General features: G+C 39.1%; 1 protein-coding gene across 5 annotated transcripts in view; it reads left to right on the top strand.

Moving 5' to 3' along the window:
* Positions 1-18,802, top strand: part of LOC110025387 (protein VTE6, chloroplastic) — a 65,017-nt gene that overhangs the window by 14,461 nt on the left and 31,754 nt on the right. For all 5 annotated transcript variants that reach the window (XR_002294116.1, XR_002294114.1, XR_002294113.1 and 2 more), the window contains exon 3: positions 6,087-6,210. Coding sequence is in view for 1 of the 5 variants with exons in the window: in XM_020725840.1 (XP_020581499.1) it covers positions 6,087-6,210 (124 nt within the window). In the remaining 4 variants the exon portion in view is untranslated. The remainder of the gene's footprint in view (positions 1-6,086; positions 6,211-18,802) is intronic.

Below are 18,802 nucleotides of genomic sequence, written 5' to 3'. Positions count from 1 at the left end.
CAAGAGGCTGGCGGCGGCGACGACAGGTAATGAGTGGCAGGTGGCTGCGACGAGCTACGGGCGGAGGCGACCGGCAGGAGACAATTGGCGGCGGCGGCCGGCGACGTGCATTTTCCCATGACTTATTTATAATATGTGTTTAGAGACGAGTCTCTTTAAGGTGTTTTAAAAACAATACAAATATGCTTTTTCTCTTTTAGATATTTTAAAAACAGATGTGTTATTTCTTAAAAAAAATCGGAATAAAATAAAAAAAAACAGTTAAACAAACACAATTTTTATATTTTTTTCTTGTTTTTTGTTTTCAAAAATAAAAAATAAGAAACAAAAATTGATCCCAAACAACCTCTTAATTTTTTTTCTGTTCTTCAGGGTAATTGGGGCTTGGTATTACTTTTAATGTTGTTGGACATTTAGATCACTGAAATCAAATATTTTGGAAGAACAAATTGTTCACTGTAGATTGAGGAAAGTTTCAAAATAACTCTCTCATTTTTTACAGGGTCATTTTAGTCATAGTGTTTATAGAAGTGTCAATTTAGTCTTCTGCCTTTTTTAATATTGGTTGAAATAGTCCCAATAAAGATTATTTTAGCCCCCATCAAAATAGTCTAGGGATTAAGTTAGTATTTTTATAAACTTTCGAACTAAAATGGCTCCATCTAAATAATAAGGGGACTATTTTGGTACTTTACTCAATGTAGATTTATGCTTCTTGCTGGTTTTCTGGACCTTATATGCTTTCCATATTGGCAAACTACAATTTTTTTCTTAATTTTTTATGATCAAGATGAACCCTTATAAGAGGATAGATTAGGGGAAATAACTAGAAGTATTAGATGCGCTAGCACGAATATAAAGAAATATATAATATATCAAGGAGCTCCATGCACACTAGGACTTGCCAAGTTCAGAGACTACTTAGTTGCCCTGGAAACAAGGACTTACTGTTTAATGTGGGAGACAAATATGGCGAGAAAGAACAAAACTAATCTTTCTGAATTTTACTTCCAACTAAATAGCTTTGTACATTTCAAAAACACTTCGAAAGAATTTGCAAATGCTGAGCTTTGAAAGGTTGTCTTAGAGGTTGAAAGAAGGCACATAAGTTAGCAAGTATGAGGTTTGAATAATTTTGTTTAAAGAAGTATGTTGAGTCTCAGCAGTAAGCATATATAGAGGCAAAATGGCTAAGGTTGGCCTGACCAAAATTGAGGAAAGGTTAGGAGCTAACTTGAAATGTGGAATATTGTATTTGGAAGCATGCAAATGCATGGCAAGTGATATTTGCCATTTTCTTTGCATGCCATCCTTCATAAATGTTAGTAAATGTTCTTAACCATTGGAAAATGCTATTAAGAGTAATTTGATTAAAAAGTTTTGGGCACAGAAGGGTAAGAGATTAGGTGAAATCATTTTAGAATGTGGAAAATGCTGCTGCCAGCCGAGCTCAATCAAAGTTAAGCATGTGCTTGGTTTTAAGGTATGAGCTTACCGACCATGTTGCCCAACTTTTGCACTTATGAATGTAGCTTTGTCTACCATATATGCAAGATTCAAGCTATTCTGTGGAATTTGTTCAACATTGTGAGTTAATGACTTAACCGGTTGAGCATAATGGCAAGGCCTAATCCCAAGCTATGCAGCCAAGTTAGGAAACTTAATTGATTGGCAGTTTTGACCAGTTTATCAGTCTAAATGGCTGCAAAAATTGAAATAAGAGGGTTTCATCAAAATTTCAAATTTGATTATTGGTAGGTATTTTTTAAAAATAAATTATATGACTGATTCTTAAACAAACAATACAGTGACTTTAAATTGACAAGACACTAACATGCTTGCCAAAATGCTAAAACATAACCATGACTTTTATATCTTCAATGTTCTTCATAGGCATGACTCTGACTTACATAATGTGAAACTTGCTTCATTTGGCAGTGATGCATCTGAAATTAGTTGAGTATCATGCAATATGTATTGCTTTGGTGGCAACCTCTATAAGTACTGCATACTTCTTCATTAGTTGCTACTATTGTATAATCTAGCCTCATTCAGTGCAGAATGAGTGAAACTCTTCTTCTTTGACGATAGACAAATTTTAAGTAGAACCATCTCCAAACCTCATCAATTTAGTTCTTAGCAATGCAAAGTTCCACCAACATTTAGGATTCTATAAGCACTGCATACTTCTCCAGTAGCTGCTACAATTGTATAATCTAGCCTCATTCAATGCAGAATGAGTGAAACTCTTCTTCTTTGATGATAGACAAATGTTTAGTAGAACCATCTCCAAACCTCATCAATGTAGTTCTTCGCAATGAATCCACCAACATTTAGGATCAGTTTTCAGCCATGCATTCTTAATCCATCTTAAGGGGTAATATTTGGGTGGGGTTGGTCTTCAAACCTAATCTCTTTACTAGCTTGACATATACTATTAAGTTCTTTTTATTTATTATGGTTGGTGATAGTGCTTGACCCAACCCGCAATTACACAAATATTTATATTCCAAAAGATTGTCAAAAACATGGCTCGAATTATATTTAGCGGCTAGTGTGAATAAATAAAATGATTTAGAAAATAAATAATAAGTTTTTACACTGAGGGTACTACGCAAATATACGCATAGTTTCAAGTAATATAGAGTTTTTTTTAAAAACCTCAGTATCGATCTCATAGAAAAGTTGCAACTTTTTATAATGACTTAGAAAAACTTCTATCTAAATTGCGGATAAAAATGATAGGAGAATAGTGTGAAAATATTTGTAAAGGAGTAAAACTAAACTTATGCGCAATCTAATTTTAAGTAGAAAGTAGGTGCAAATGTTCTGAACTAATAAGATTTAAAAGAGTTTGAATGTTCTGAAAATATCTTTCCCCTTGCAAAAAGATCTTAATTAGTGTAGGATGTGAATGTTTTAAAAATATAACATGTTTAATTGTGACAAATAGGGCATAGCTATTCTTTACCCTCTCTCAGTGCTAGCAAAGAACACTGACTAATCTCAAGTTTGTTCCAGCTTGTGTTGTGCTGAGTAGATTATAGCCTCTCATTTCTAGATTATCCATTATGCCCTCTCTATAGGACTTACTAGGGACCCTTAGATTCAAATACAAGACCGCATTGATAAAAGAATCTAGTCTGTCACCCTAGAAACATTAACTCTACACTCATCAAAATTTATCTCTCTATCTATTTGCACTCTCCTTAGATTGTGGTCGCCCTCCTCGTAAGGTGAGTGTGGCATTCACAAGTTGGGTGGAATCATGACCCTCCCAAATTATTATGTTTCACAATAGGTTTTAACCTCACAAGTGACCAATTTACAAATTCAGTGAAGAATCGATGAAAATGCCATCACAAATTTAAAATAAAAAGAAATCTTCAAATCATTCTCATCTCACATGATTAATTTCCATATGCAAAGAGAAAGAAAGAAAACAACTTAGAATTTATGAAGATAACACAGCAACACATGATTTGTATTTAAAGTCAACTTTGAACAATAAAAACTTGAACATAAAAAAAAATACTTTTCTTAGACTTCTCACCAAACAATTCCGGAAGTTCCCTTGAAATAATCTCCGAACTCTTCTGAAAAAATTAAAGACTCCTCTCTTACACACACTCTCACCACTAAGAACTCAAGCGCCCTCTTGAGCCTCTTTTTCGAACAACCAATGGTCCCATTTAATAGAACTCTAAAAATAACCAGGGGTCACTTCAAACACATTTTCAAAATTTGTCCAAATTCATGACGCTATGCCGCCAATCTGTGGCGTTATGGCGCCCATCACGTTCGCGAACTGACGCTATGACGCCGAATTATGTGGTGCCATTTTTGCTCCATTTTGTTCTCATTTCACTTCATTTTCTCTAAAGATTCATTTCTTGTACCTGAAACCAAAGACATGCAAAATACCTTTTATTAAAGCGCAATATCATAAAAAAATATACATAAAATGAGCATTAAATGTATATTTAAAACATATAATTTTCAGGTGTATTAGTGCTAATAATCTTTTGTTTGACCTTCATTCTTATCACGAACAACTACTTTTAAATACCAACATTTGACAAACAACCTTGCTGTTATATATTCCAACATTGCCATTAGAGAGATAGAGAGATGGGTCTTCTATGTCTACCAAATTTAAAACAATATTTTCCACCACAACAACAATAGTTTTCTTTTGTCATTCTTGCACTTTCCAAGAAGAGTTTCGAGTGCATCTATGTAACACCGACAATTCTAAAAATGTGTTGTGCCCGTGTCAAACACTGATCAGACACCGACACTTGTTTAACACACTCTGACACTTCTTCGATACTACAAAATATATGTATGAATTTTTTTTTCAGGCTCAAAACACATCCTGGACAACACTTTTTTGATACTATAAAATATATGTTTGAATTTTTTTCAGTCGTGAACACGTCTGAGACACATCTCAACACTACATCGGACACGAGCTTAACACTATTTCGATAAAATGAGATACGAAAACAAGAAAATTATAAATAACATACAACCTTAGTTGCACTTTATAGTCGAAACTGCGCCATCTTTCGTCATGTTGAAGCTTCCTCTAACATTCATCAAAATCGAGCATCGAAAGTGCATCTAATATTGTTAAAGCCGAGCATTAGTAATTCCCTTTTTGTACTCATGGGTTTTTTTTAATTTTAGAGATAAGTTGGATTATAAGTTGGATGAACTTTTTTGAAACATATTATGTCTAATTTTAAAAATTAATTTTCATAATTATGAGATTTTATAATATAATATAAAAATATATATATTTTTATATTATTATTTATTAAATCTTATTATTGTATAATTTGTGTTGTGTTATTTTTAATAAAGAATAATAGAAAAATATATATTTTTATATTAATAATTAATTAAATATAAAAAAACGTGCTCATTATGTGTTTTGTCCTATTTGTTTTCAATTATATCGTGTCCCCGTATCGTATTGTGTCCGTATCCATGCTTCACAGGGGTGCATTTTCCGGTATTTATCATTAGAATGATCTGGTATCTGACAAATATCATAAAACTTCCATGAGCCATTTGTTTTTTCAGGGGCATGTTTTGTAGCACTGGTTGATTTGTTCCCCTTTTATTTATCTATTTTTTTGAAGAAAAAAATTCCTTGAGCTTTTAAATGGTACCGGGGCTTATTCTTCATGCTTTTTCTTTTTGTTCTATGGCCATTGCAATGATGTTAGCATGATTGATATTAGCGATTGGGAAATTCATTTGCAATATGAGTATTAAGTTTTGAGGCCTCTTTTATCAATTTTTGCCCCCATAATTTATTTCTGAAGCTGCAAACACATAAAAAGGTTAACCCATATGGGCAAATCTTTTAGCAGCAGACAATTGAGAGCACCGCAAATGTGGGCCATAATTTTCCTCTTAAGCTTAAAAAGTTCCGGCTCTAGGAGTTGGGCCCTTGTTGCATATGGTTTTCAAAAATTTTAAAAGTTTAAGGAGTTTGATTACATGTTGTGGCAATAAATTGCAACAATACAATCTTTGTCTGGCTGTTTTGCTTATGTTGCTGAAATTTTTGGGATTAATTTGAGTTGATTTATTGGTTCAAGGAATCACCAATCTCTATCATCTTAATGTATATGGGCTTTATAGAAGATGGATTAAAAGGCCAAACTTAAATTGTTTGATTACTGCCAACCATGATGAAAAGATATGAAAATATTACCCACTAGCAAGATCAAAATTTAATAAAAATTAAAATCTCCAATTTTTATATCACACCGTAGTTGCAACTGGTTTTGAGAATTCCATATTATAACCATGTCTATTCAACATTCTAAAATTCCTGTTGAATATGTGATAGTTCCTTGGTAAATATTTGACAGACTAATTAAATTCCATTTATGTTAGTTTCTTTCCTTGTAGATAATATATATTTAGTTGCTTATTCAATGGCATAAACTATTAATTCAAAAAGCGGCAGGCCGTCCTTTATTAACAAATATGTATATTGCCTTGAACATATGCGCGATGATTTTCTTAGTGATTTAGTTATGGCTATTTTGGTTGTTTAAAGACAGGTATCTTGTAACAACATTTAAGGTAGTCCCACGTGGCACTGAAGGTGCTGTTAGTGTTGAAGGGACTATTGCTGGACTTTTGGCTTCAGTTATTCTTTCTACAGTGAGCTATTTTTTGGGCGAGGTATGTTCTTCTAATAAGATTTACTTGACTTCTCTAACTCATTGCATATTATTTTATTTTTTTTCTTTTTCAGAATTTACATACATACCACCCAATTCTTTTTTTTTTTTGCATATACACTTAAACCTTGTTTAAAATTGCACAATAGGAGACGCACCTTGAGGCCTGCCTCAATGCAATTTAAAAAGAAAAATCGCATTGAGGCTTACGCCTCATTGCCCCAAAGTGAGGCGTGCGCCTCATTCAGATTGAGGCTTGCCTCAAGGCACGCCTTGCCTCAAAAAATGCTTCAAAAATTTGATAATATCCATAATTTTTTTAAATAAAATTAAAAATAACATTAATATACCTCATATATTAACTTTCACACCTCACATATTAAATACCAAGAAATAAAAGGAAAGTTTATCCATGAAAACTTATGCAGGTGAAATTCTAATTATCAACATAATTATTATTTTTAATTAATATTTCTACCGATGATTATTCATTAAAAAATAAAAAATAACTGATATTAAAGATATTAATGAATGAAATAACATAGATACAACTAATGATAAAAGCATGAAATAAACAATTTATTATGCCAATAATTCTAATAAAAATCAATTGTTATGTGAGTAATAAGGGTTTTAAAAATAAAATTCAAGTGTTGATGATTTGTTATGCTTTTGTTTAATAGGGGGCATATATGTAAAAGTGAAAGATTAATGTCGAGCTTATTTTGATTTTTATATTTTGATATTTTATTATTTTATTTTAATATCTTTGCTTACTTTGATAGTTTTATGTATGCATAACCCATATTATTTTATAATTTGATGTTAGGATATTAATGTTATTAATTTTTTATTTACTTAGAATGTTATTATATTACTTTTTAATTTTTTAATAAATTAGAATGTAAATATATTATTTCTTACTTCATATTATAGTTTACACAATATTTATTAATTTATGCAATATTTTTAAATTGAGGCTTACTCCACAAAACGCCTTGCGGCTTAGCCTCTCCTCACCAATGAAAAACGTATCAATGCCCAATTGCGCCATTTTAAACATTGCACCTAAACTTTACTTTGTACATTTATACCACTCAAATCTTTTATATCACAAAAAAACCACCATTTCTTTCTGTTAATAGTGAAATACATCTTTTAATGCATAGGTAAGGTGGCATGTATGTAAATACTAAAGTTTAGATGTTAGATATATAAATATATAAGAACTGAGTGTTATGCATGTAAATCTTCCTTTTCTTTTCATTAGTTGTCATTACTGTTGAACTTGGGAAAAACACGCTCATCGATTATATATTTTTACAGCCCCGATAAGCTTATATTTATTTTATCATGGTATCTTTAAGTTGGCTATCTTGATTACTTTTGTATCTGCTACTAAACATAATGCTTGTGAAAACCATAGAATAATAGTCATATGTGCAAATATAATTACACATGTTTTAATCACAATAGTGAAAGGAGAAGGAATTGGCTGAATCCAAATAACAAGGATAAGGATAATGATGTCGGATTGTATTAGGGCTGTTCGACATCATTGTTTATCTTTAGTTTTTGTTATCGTTTTTAAAATGTTAGAAAGAAAGTATTTGTTTTGTTAGATTTTTAGAAAGTTATTGATACCAGAGTTAACCAAAACAACAATAAGCAAACAATATTTTTACCAAAGAAAGCCAATAGATGGTTACAAGCAACACATTTGAAAGGGAAAGCGACAACAAACACGACATGCGACACACTGGAATAGGAAATAATAGCAACTTGACTCACGTCACACAACTAGGGTGTATCTCGAGGTGGGGGTGGCGATTGGCGAGGGTTTGGATGGAGAGATTGCAAAAGGGCTGTTAGAAGGCTAGATGGTGGAGCGGAAGCAAGGGGGGTGATGGTGGCAACAAAGGGGACGTGACAAACTACAGGAACAGTGAGACGACGGTCTCTCCTGGGAAGTGGCGACATGGGTGAGGGGATGTACAACGTGTAAATAGCAGGGAAAGTGCTGTTATAGGCTGCGGCAGCGGTGTGGGATGGTCGGACAGCTGTAAAACAGCAAGGCGATGGATTTATGGGTGGCGGCAGCAAAAGGTGGAGGGTTGGAACTACGGTGGCAGCGAAGTAGAAGGAGGGGAAGGAGTTGTCAGCTGTTGGTACTGTAGAAAACAACAATCGGGAGGCTTTTTGGGGGCGTTGCATCAATGGGAGTGACTGCATTAATGGAGGGTGGCTAGACAGTGGTAAACAACAACAAAAATGATTGGCGGGGCTGCGACAACAAAGGTGGAGAGTAGGGACATCGATGGCAGTAAAGCGAATAACCACGATCAACAATAAGATTGAAGGGAAGAATGTAGAGAATGGAAAAGTCGGAGATAAATACCCAACGAGAACGAGCTATAATTGAAGCACCACTTGCTATTGGATACAACTCTAGAAGGGAGAATGAGGACGTCGACGGCTGTACCTATAGAAAACTTACATCAAAACTAACCTGCAACACGAAAACAACATATTTATAGACTCAGAGCAAATATGAGTGGACCCGAATTCAAATAAGTGGGAAATCCACTTAAAGAAAGTGTTGATCGGACCTGTTGGATTGGTCAAGCTGCAACCGTGCGTTCAGGGTGGTCACGGGACATGACTCCTGCATTGTTTCTCATCGTGGGTGGGGACGCCTGAAGCTTCTAGGATTGCGGGACGTGACTCTTGCGTCATCCCACATTGCGGGTGTGACGCTCGCGTCAATCTCCCAAGGTTGGGGAGCTTCGATCTCAACTATCAAAGCTTGTCACTCCTCGTAGTATGACGTTAAGCTGACCACCTTAAAGGTAGTGGAACTTTTGCAATCTCCCGATAAGTCAATCGTGTAAGCGTCATCATTCCAAAACACATCCTAGTAGAATAGGTATTCACCTTCTTTTAGCACAACCCGAGTTGACATTGAAGATAAACGAGTATTCTCACGAATCAAATCTTAAGCTATTACATCTATGAACTACTTTTCTCGTGCTCCATTGGGCGTATATGATAAAAAAGTATGTAAGGATGGTTCCACTTTAGGATGAATTTTTTGCCAGGTCGAGCGACTCACTAACACATACTTACAAGAGATATATTCTTCTTCTATGGTAGGACTTGAATGCCATTGAAGAATTTTCTTTCCTGTCAAGCTCGTAAGATAAATTTCAAAGTTGTAGTTCATTCTTTCTGTCTGGCCACCTGTTGGTAGGTACACTGTTATATTGATTTAATATCCGAATAACTCCATATAGTCTTCCAACAGTAGCTCATAAACTTATCATTTCTAACATGTTAGACCACTTTTAGGGGTAACCACCCAATAGGTGAAATGTCGGTCAGACTGTCTGGTAAATCTACCATTAGTGGTTGTCCCTTTTCAGGTATAGGCTCGTAGGACTCACTAGATTCTAGAACTATTGTTAATTCTGTTGGGGTATCCCTCACAATCTCAGCTTGAATTATGTGCATTTTTTTCTTATCAGTTGGTATTGGGTACTTCTTTGTGTCTTTACCTTCTTCATTGTTTGTCATGTCATTGACCATTTCTTCAATAACTCGCTGATCATTGAAATAGATCATTCATCTGGTTGACAATCTGGTTCAATATGCTCAAATTTGTGGCACTTAAAACCTTCCATGCCGAGGTAAACTTGGGAATGCGGTTGATTCCATATGTTCTTTTTGATCTAATGTCTCCTCAGGCAAGGTTGACTTGGATGTTCTCCTGGGTGTACACTATCTGTAAGAACCTGAGGTTGAACTCTGTCTGTATGATGTCATGGTCACCTGGGGATTATAGCGATCACTCTTGAAATGTGCATATTGTATTTGTTGAATCACAATCTATTTGTTAGACGCATAAGTAATAGAACATGTCAGAAAGAGAGAGGGAGCAGAGAGCTTAGTGTACAATAAAATTGCGTAACCTTATTCATGAAATGTACCCCTATTTATAAGAATGAGGATGCACAAATATATAGGTACGACGGGGGCATAATCGGGCCCACGAATGTTCGAACGAAAAGGGCTCAATGGCCATTAGGTCGGGCAATCATTTTGCCGGGCCGCGATTATGCCAGATGATCTCGACCGGGCATAATTAGGTCGGGCAACCCTTGGACCGGGCAGCCATTAAGCCGACTGCTGTTAGGCCGAGCAGCCATTAGTTGAGGGCCGATACCAATTGCTCTGAAACCAGACGAATGTTCACCCGACCTGACCGAGTAGGCAATGGGCTCGTTCGCGTGAGTCTGATCAGATAGATTTTTTTGAGATAATCTGCTCGTATTCAGCTTGATAAGTACTAATTTTTCGATATAAAGGAGCTGGTCAACTAAGCGTGTGGTCCCATGATACCACGTCACCTCTTATGTTGGTCCTAAGGTATCTTTGAGATTTGTGGTATATTTTTTTATGTACATATTAAAGTTTCCTGATTTTCTTGCTTCTTGATAGCTACAACTGTGATAAACACAAGTGAATGTAGATTTTTTTGAACAAGTTTGTGGTATTCATGACTATTTAATGCACAATAATTAACAGCTTTTTTATTTTTGTGCCAAGACCATTATAAATGAAGAAAACGAGATGTTAGGGCTTATCTTTCAGGCGTTTCTTTGTATTGGTCTTTCATCGTCTTAGTGGTGTTGAGCATGAAGGGTGGATAACTTTCTAAATCCATTAGCGAGGAGGCTCGAGTTTTGCCAGGCCATGAAGAAGAGGACTAAGGCAATCTTTATAGGTGATATGCCCAACGAGCATTTGAAGCCTGAGGTGAAGACTTCTGAGCCTGTGGTTGAAATAGGGCCGTCTAATTCAAACAACGGCCGCCACACGATAGGTTCTTTAAGTGCGAAGGGGGGTTTTCCCACGAAGAAAAGCCGCACGTTGGGAAAGGTCCATCCCGAGGATGATAGATGGAACAAATGATCCGCTCTTCTATTTTGCCTGAGTTCAAGTTAGGGGAGGATCAAACTCCCACCTTTACGCTGATACCTCTGGAGGTTTTGGCTATTGAAGACCAAATGGAAGCTCCAGACTTTCACCTGACAAATGCTTCCCCACTCTCTTCTCTTTCGCAGATGGAACAGGCAGGGAAGGGAGGTTACTCCTTCAACACCCATAATTTGTATCAAATGATGGATCCCTCTTTGGGTGAGGGTACGAAGACTTCGTCTTTTGCTGAACGTGAGGCTCCCCGGGCTGGTGTCGTGTTGGACTTAGGATCCGGTGAGGGTTTCACGTGTTATAGAGGACTGCTTGGGGATGGATCGACGTATCCAACGGTTGACCCAGTGAGAATGACTAGTGTGCCTGAATCATCTGGCTCGGCTGAGCCTCGTCTTTGAGGGATTGAGACTCCATTGACTCAAGAAACCGATCGTCTTCAGCTCCGAGATGTGCGGTTAGGGCTGCTGGAAGAAGAGTTAGCCGCCGTCCGGGAGGAAGTTTTTGTCTCACGACTTTATGCTGAAATGAACAGGGTAGATAAAGTTACGATAGGAGGTGAGCTAATGTACAAGCGGTTGTCTCAGTTAGAGTATATTTTTGCTGAGGCTGCAACCGATACGTTTGTAAAATTTTTTCTTTCCGGTTGAATAATTGTAAACGGATGAATTTACTTTTCTACTTTGTGGCTCTGACCGAACAACAAGAGTGTATATATATATATATATGTGGGTGTGTGTGTGTGTGTGTGTTTGATTTCGGTTCATCGGTATGTATGTTTTGACGTAGCGAATACCCTTCTGCCCTTGCGTCGCTCCAACTTCTATTAAACTATAAGTTTTTGAGCTAGTCGATTAGTTCCTCTTGCCACCTTATCCCATTTCCGTGCGATTCCTACTCGTCTCGTTGCTCATGGCTCCCAATCACTCCTCAGAACTTTTTGGCATGAACTCGCCTGAAGTAGTGTCAGTCGTGTCTTAGAGGCAGATAGTATTTTTGGGTGAAATTGGCGAGCAACTTTGGCAACCGTCTGGTGGTGTGCGCCGACCAATTTCGATGCGCATGAGGTTGTCGTTTTGTAGAGAGATGAGGCCTATTTTTAATAGTTATGGTGTCATCACCGTGCAGGTGGTTGTGATAAATTTGTCCGTCATATTCCTCCAGCGGGCGGCCATACCACAGTCCATTGAGCTCTTTTCCTGTTTCATTGGGTTTAAGGTTGATCAGGACGGCTACGCCGTTTTCTCTTCTGGTCCAAAATTCAAGGTGACATGGGTTGAGAGTAGAATCAATGACTGGCGGTCGAAGTTCATAATCTCCTCACACTGAAGAGGCTCGGGGATTTCTGTTTGGCCCACTACTAAGGAGGTGAAGAAGTTGAAACTTTAGCCGGAGCAAGCCAAAGCTATGCTGAGATGATCGAGGGACACGAACTGTTGTTGTTCCAATTTGTTGAATGGGATTTCTAGGAATGGGTCTTATTATCCGAGGTTTTCGGTGACTCGACTGAGAGTCTGTGGGTTGAATCCGATGCTAAGGAGAAGAAGCGGTTTTCGGTGACTCGACTGAGAGTCTGTGGGTTGAGGAAATTATATAGATGGAGTCGACGACGTCAATGGTCTTTGAGTGGAAACCTAAGGCGAAGAAACATATAGGAAGGATCTCGCTTTACGGTTGAGGAAACCTCCGAAAAATTCTGGTGTCGGTGAGGAAAACCCTTATTTCTTTCCTTTTTTTTTAGATCATTGACCCATCAGAGCGGCTGCAGGGACTTTTGGTGTGTTCTGGGAGACTTCGTCTGGATCGTAAGAGCTCTAGGAGTCGAACTCCGGGGAAGACGTTCCCCAGACAAACAACTTGAGAGGTAGGGGGAACTAGGAGTCTCTTACCTCGACCCTCGGTAAAAGGCTGTTGCACAACATATGTCTCCGTTGCGGACAGTATCCATCTCCGATGGCGATGAAGGCTCCAAAGTTGAACTCTGGGGAAGGATTGATCGGGACCAGAAAGGAAAAAGGCCTGTTGATGAAGATTCAGCGTCGCCTCCACCTTTGTCTCAGGAGAAAGGGTCGCTTCCTGGGTGGATAGGCTGGATGAACTGTGAGAGCAATTTGTTAAAGAGTTCGAGCGAACGATATCTAATGGTGGACACCCGGAGGGACCGGTTAACAGGCGCCAGATCATCCCAGCTTCCTAACGGAAGTGATGCGGTCCGACGACCTAAATTCCATTATGGCGGGCATGTGTTACACTGATTGGTGTGAGACATCCGACCGATGAAATGCTTTGGCCCTGTCCGTTTCTCACTACCAAGCGAAATCCTTGGTTCATGAGGAACAAGAGAAAAGCTGCTAGTCAGATGATGGCCGAGGACTGCAAGATAAAGTAGAGTTGAAGCTTCAGTGCCTGCAGAAGAAGTTAAAAAATTTGACCGAGGCATGGGAGTTAACGAATCAAGAATATGAGCAAACAATTGTCGTGTTGATGACCAAGAGCAAAGCCTTGAAGGGGACGATGGCCGCCATGCTCTCTAAGACCAAGTAGCAGCACTTTCTGATCAGATTCAAGCCGGTTTGTCTATCGATTTTCATGAAGGGCGGACTGGTGGGTTGATATGGACCAGTTCACTAACCTTTTTGTCGCTTTTGATGACGAAGATGACGAAGCAAACAAGCCTGGTGAAGTGGGTAGTGGCCGCGGAGCCACAATCACCTAAGTCTATCATTTATTTTATTTATTTTTTTTATAATATATATATATATATATTGTATAATCAATATATATAGAAATATATATATATATATATTATAAAAATCTTAGCACTGTGCGACCATGCTGCGCCGGTGGGTACTCATGTATTCATAGGAAAATTTTGTACATGTTTTGAAGAAATGAATAGAAATTTTTCTTGATTCCTTCATTTCTTCCGTCTAGTTTATTCTTTCCGCTTTCATATGTTGTCCGTCTTTGGATGGGGTTATATTATATGTGAATGAATTGCCGGCGCAAGCCGCGAACTTAGCGTCATAGTTGGTTACTCTTTAATTTCACTCCTAGCTAGATAGTCCAATCCCCCGGTTGTGGTTTCTAATGTTGGGCTAGGCCGGACGTTCTTGACGCTGTGACTTGTTCTATTTTATGCCTAGACAGGCGTTTTGGCTGTCTTCCAATTTCAGGAAAGGCCTGGTGATCTTGGCGCCGCGACCTGTCAATTTTCTATTCTCGCTCAGTTGCACGGTCTTGGTGCCACAACCGACATTCTTTAGTTCTTGTTGAGGTTGGGTGATATTGGCGCCGACCGCCCCTCGGAACGTGCCTAGTTGGGCAATTTCGACGTTACGACTGACATCTTCAATTATTGATGATGTCAAGCAATCTTGGTGCCGTGGATTACCGGCCTTAAGAGCGTGCTCAACTAGACGATTTTGGCGCTACAACCGACAGTCTTGAATTTTTGGCGAGGTCGAGCAATTTTGTTGCCGCGGCCTGTCGGCGCTCATATCGTGTTCAACATGGCGATCTTGTCGTCACGGCTGACCACCTTCAGTTTTGGGCGAGGCAGGGCAATTTTAATTTCGCGGCCTATCTTCTTTCAAATCATGCTCAGCCGGACGATCTTGGTGCGTGGGCTGGCAGTATTCAATTTTGAACGAGGTCGGGCGATCTTGATGTCGTGGCCTGCCAGCTTTCAGATTGTGCTCAGTTGAGCGATCTTGACGCCTTGACTGACAGTCTTCAATTTTCGGTGAGGTCGGGCAGTCATGTAGCTGCGGCCTGCCGCTCTTCTATCTCTTAAACGTCGGGCAAATGTTTTGTTGATTTACTAATCTTTCCCAGTTCCCCAAGCGTTTTTCTAACCTGAAAATTTTGGGCCTTCGATTAGTGAGCCGCTCATTAATTTTATACATTTTCTTGGCAAAATATTAGGGAAAATCTTAAATTGTGAACGAAAAGTGAGAACATTTTTTATTTTAAGTTGTTAATACAGAGCAAAGAAGCGAATTCATGGAATTTTTTTTTTGAGGTCGTCTCCACTCAAAGTTCGGGAGACCTCATTCCCACGTGGCTCTTTAGATTGTATGCTCTGGGCCTGCCTGGCGGTTTATGATTTAGGGTCCACTTCACGTTTGATCCAGGTTTCTAATCTCCTGTCCTCGTATTGCATAGTCGACTTTCTTCAGAATCAGATATCAGGAAGAGAGCTTTTTCACGGACGCGCCCGTTGCAGTACCGGGCGACCCTCCTCTCGACTCTTCCAGCCTTCGGGCCAACTGTGCTCGGACTTATTCCACAAGATCAACCACAAGCATTGTCCTTGCATTATTTACTTCTAGCCATTTCGGTAGAATTTTCTCGTTCAATCTCGTAGCCCTGAGGACACTTAGGCTGTGATGGTTGTATTCTACAGGCAACATCGCTTCCATTCCATGTGAGAGCATGAATGGTGTTTGACCGGTTGCGATTGACAAAGTCTTGCAGACGACCCATAAAATGGACGGAAGGATGTCTACCCTAACTTCCCTTCGCTCCCACTTTCTTTATCAACAGGTTGAGGATAATTTAATTAGCCGCCGCGACCTGCTCATTGGTTTGCGGATGGACTGAGGCAAACTTGAGGCTTATTCCTTGATCTTCACAAAAATTCCGAACCTTCTTGTTCGCGAACTGCATCCCATTATCTGCGATGATCATCGATGGAGGGTCATAATGGCAGATCAACTTGGTCTATATGAATTTCTGGACGACGTCCACAGAGATCCGGACGGGATCTTTTGCCTCAATCCACTTCGAATAACAGTCAACAGCAGGAGGAATCAATGATGTCCTTTGGAAGGTGAGAATGATCCCAGAATATTCAGACCCCAGACAACGAAAGGCCACGAGCTGGTGATTGGTTCTAGTTTGTGGGCCGACTGATGATGTAGCGGACCATGACATTGCTCACACCTCTTGGAGAATGCTTCAACATATCCCTGCCGCTGGACTCAGTGTGCGAACTTCTTTCCTTCTGAATGGCTCCTATATTACCCGGAGTGAACATCCCATAGAATGTCTTCCGCTTTGCTTTCTCTTACACATCTCAAGTATATCGACGTGTTTGATTTTCGGAAGAGTGTTCCCTCTATCAGTAAATACTGAACAACTTTGAATTAAAATATTTTGGGGTTTGTGACCTCCTCTACAATGCCTCCCATTTCTAAGTACTTGATATATGGATCTACGCAACTTTTGACCTCTTTGACTTTTACTGCCATAGCCTCAGGCTCTTCAATGATCGTGCGGTTAAGCACTTGCGATGTCCCATTCCTCAGGCGAATACGTCTGGATAGCAAGTTTGCCACTTGGTTTTCTTCTCTACTGAGTGCTTAATCAGGAACTGCGGAAATATCCATATTTCGGGCTTTGCCTTGTTAAGATACTTTATCATTGTCTCATCCCTGGAGTCAAACTCACTGTTTATTTGATTTACTATTTATTGCAAGTCTGATTTTACGTGGATCCGGGCTCCCATCTCATAGGCTAGGCGCCGGATGACAATCAAAGCTTCGTACTCCGCCTGGTTGTTCGTCACTTCAAATTCCATGGCTACTGAATGGTACAAGTTTTCTCCCACTAGACTGCCTTAAAGCAAGTCCTAGTCCCTCTTCAGTTCTGTTTGAGGTACTGTCCACATATAAGAGCCACTCCTATCGATCGCTTTGACGTTCTTCATCCGATCTTTCTTACTCTATGAAGTCCGCCAGGAAGTTTGCAATAGTCTATGCTTTGATAGCCGTCTGAGGGACGTAAGTGATATCTAACTTGCTCAGTTCCACTCCCCACTTGAGTAGCCGGCCGGAATGTTATGACCAGGCAAACACCAACTTAAGTGGATGATCTGAAATCACTCGAACGGGATGCGTTTGAAAGTAGGGTTAATCTGCGGGTCAACATAATTAAAGAAAATGTTAGTTTTTCTATAATTTGATACCTGATCTCTGCCACTCGGAGAACATGACTAGTGTAATAAACTGAAAATTGCTTTCCCGATTCTTGCATGACTAGCACAGAGCTAATTGCTTTAGCTCCCACTCCTAAGTATAGTGAGAGTTCTTCGTTTGACATTGGACTTTGGAGGAGCGGTTGTGAAGCCAGTGAATCTTATAGACTTTGGAACTTTTAGTTTTTCGGAGGGTCTTGAAGAATGATGTGCACATGTTGCTCGACCTTGAGATGAACCTGCTTAGAGATGCGATCCAGTCGGTTAGCTTCTGAACCTCTCGAGCATTTTTTGGAGGCGACATGTCAATTAGCGCCTGGATATTGTTTGGGTTCGCTTTTAGGCTGTCGGGGGTTAGGAGTTAACCTAAGAATTTGTCGGTTGAGGCCCCAAACGTATATTTTAAAGGGTTCAATTTCATATTATTTTTCTTAAAGTTTGGAAAGTTTCTTTTAGATTTTTAATGTGTTGTTCTGCCCGTTTGGCTTTTCACAAGGATATCTTTGACGTAGATTTTTATTCTTTTAGATTTTTAATGTGTTGTTCTGCCCGTTTGACTTTTCACAAGGATATCTTTGACGTAGATTTTTATTTTTTTTTTCTTTTTGGTTGGTAAAGATTATATCCATTAAACGCTGGTATGTTGCCCTAGCTTTTTTAATTCTAAAGGGCATTATATTATAGCAAAAAGCTTTTTCGGACAGTGATAAAGGCGGTCTTTTCAATATCCTTTGGGTGCATCTTGATTTGGTGATAGCAACAAAAAATGTCCAAAAAACTCATCACGGAGTGACCCATGGCTGTGTCCATCAGGGCATCGATCCTCGACAGTGAGTAACAGTCCTTCGGGCACGCGACATTTAAGTTCGTGAAGTCTACACATATTCGTCATTTTCCGTTGGCCTTCTAGAGCATGACGACGTTCGAGACTCAGGAGGCATAATGATTTCTCTATGAAATTATTAGACACATATTCGTCATATTCGTCATTTCCTGTCATAGTTGTCATTTCCCATTGAGAGTAGGAAGTCTACACATATTCGTCACTTTCGTTCGGCCCTTGCTTGATATGCCACAGGGTTCGCGCGCTCTTCCTTGGTGCCCGGGAGCTCGGGAACCATATGCAAAAAAAATTTTTTTCGGAAGTCCGAAAAGCTGCTGATGCTCCCAGTCGGGGGCGATTGGCACCGCTTCAAGGCTGATGACCTCAGAGTGCTAAAAAACATTCAACACATGGTCAATTCGAACAAGAAGATGTGATCGTTGGGATCTGACCGGTATTAAGAGTCGATTGACACTACTTTAAGAGTATGTGAACTTCTCTATGGTTCTGCTCTGGAGATATGGAGGGAAAAAGGGTCCTCCGGTTGACATGGCTCTGAAACCGGACTATTTTCCCTGTTCACTCGGCTTGACCAGAGTAGAGTGCGTTGAGCCCGTCCACTTGAGTCTGATCAGATAGATTCTTTGGAGATAGTATGCTTTTATTCCACCCGGGAAGTACTGTTTTCACGGTACATAGGAGCCGACCGGCAAAGCCTGCGGTCCTGAGCCATTCTTAATGGGTCTCATGATGTCATGTCACCTCTTATGCTGGCCATGAGATATCTTCGAGATTCGTGCT

Source organism: Phalaenopsis equestris, unplaced genomic scaffold (genome assembly GCF_001263595.1).
Source record: "Phalaenopsis equestris unplaced genomic scaffold, ASM126359v1 Scaffold000297, whole genome shotgun sequence".
Lineage (NCBI taxonomy): Eukaryota > Viridiplantae > Streptophyta > Magnoliopsida > Asparagales > Orchidaceae > Phalaenopsis > Phalaenopsis equestris.
Note: the sequence above shows the minus strand (reverse complement) of the source record. Positions and strands in the feature narration are given on the sequence as shown.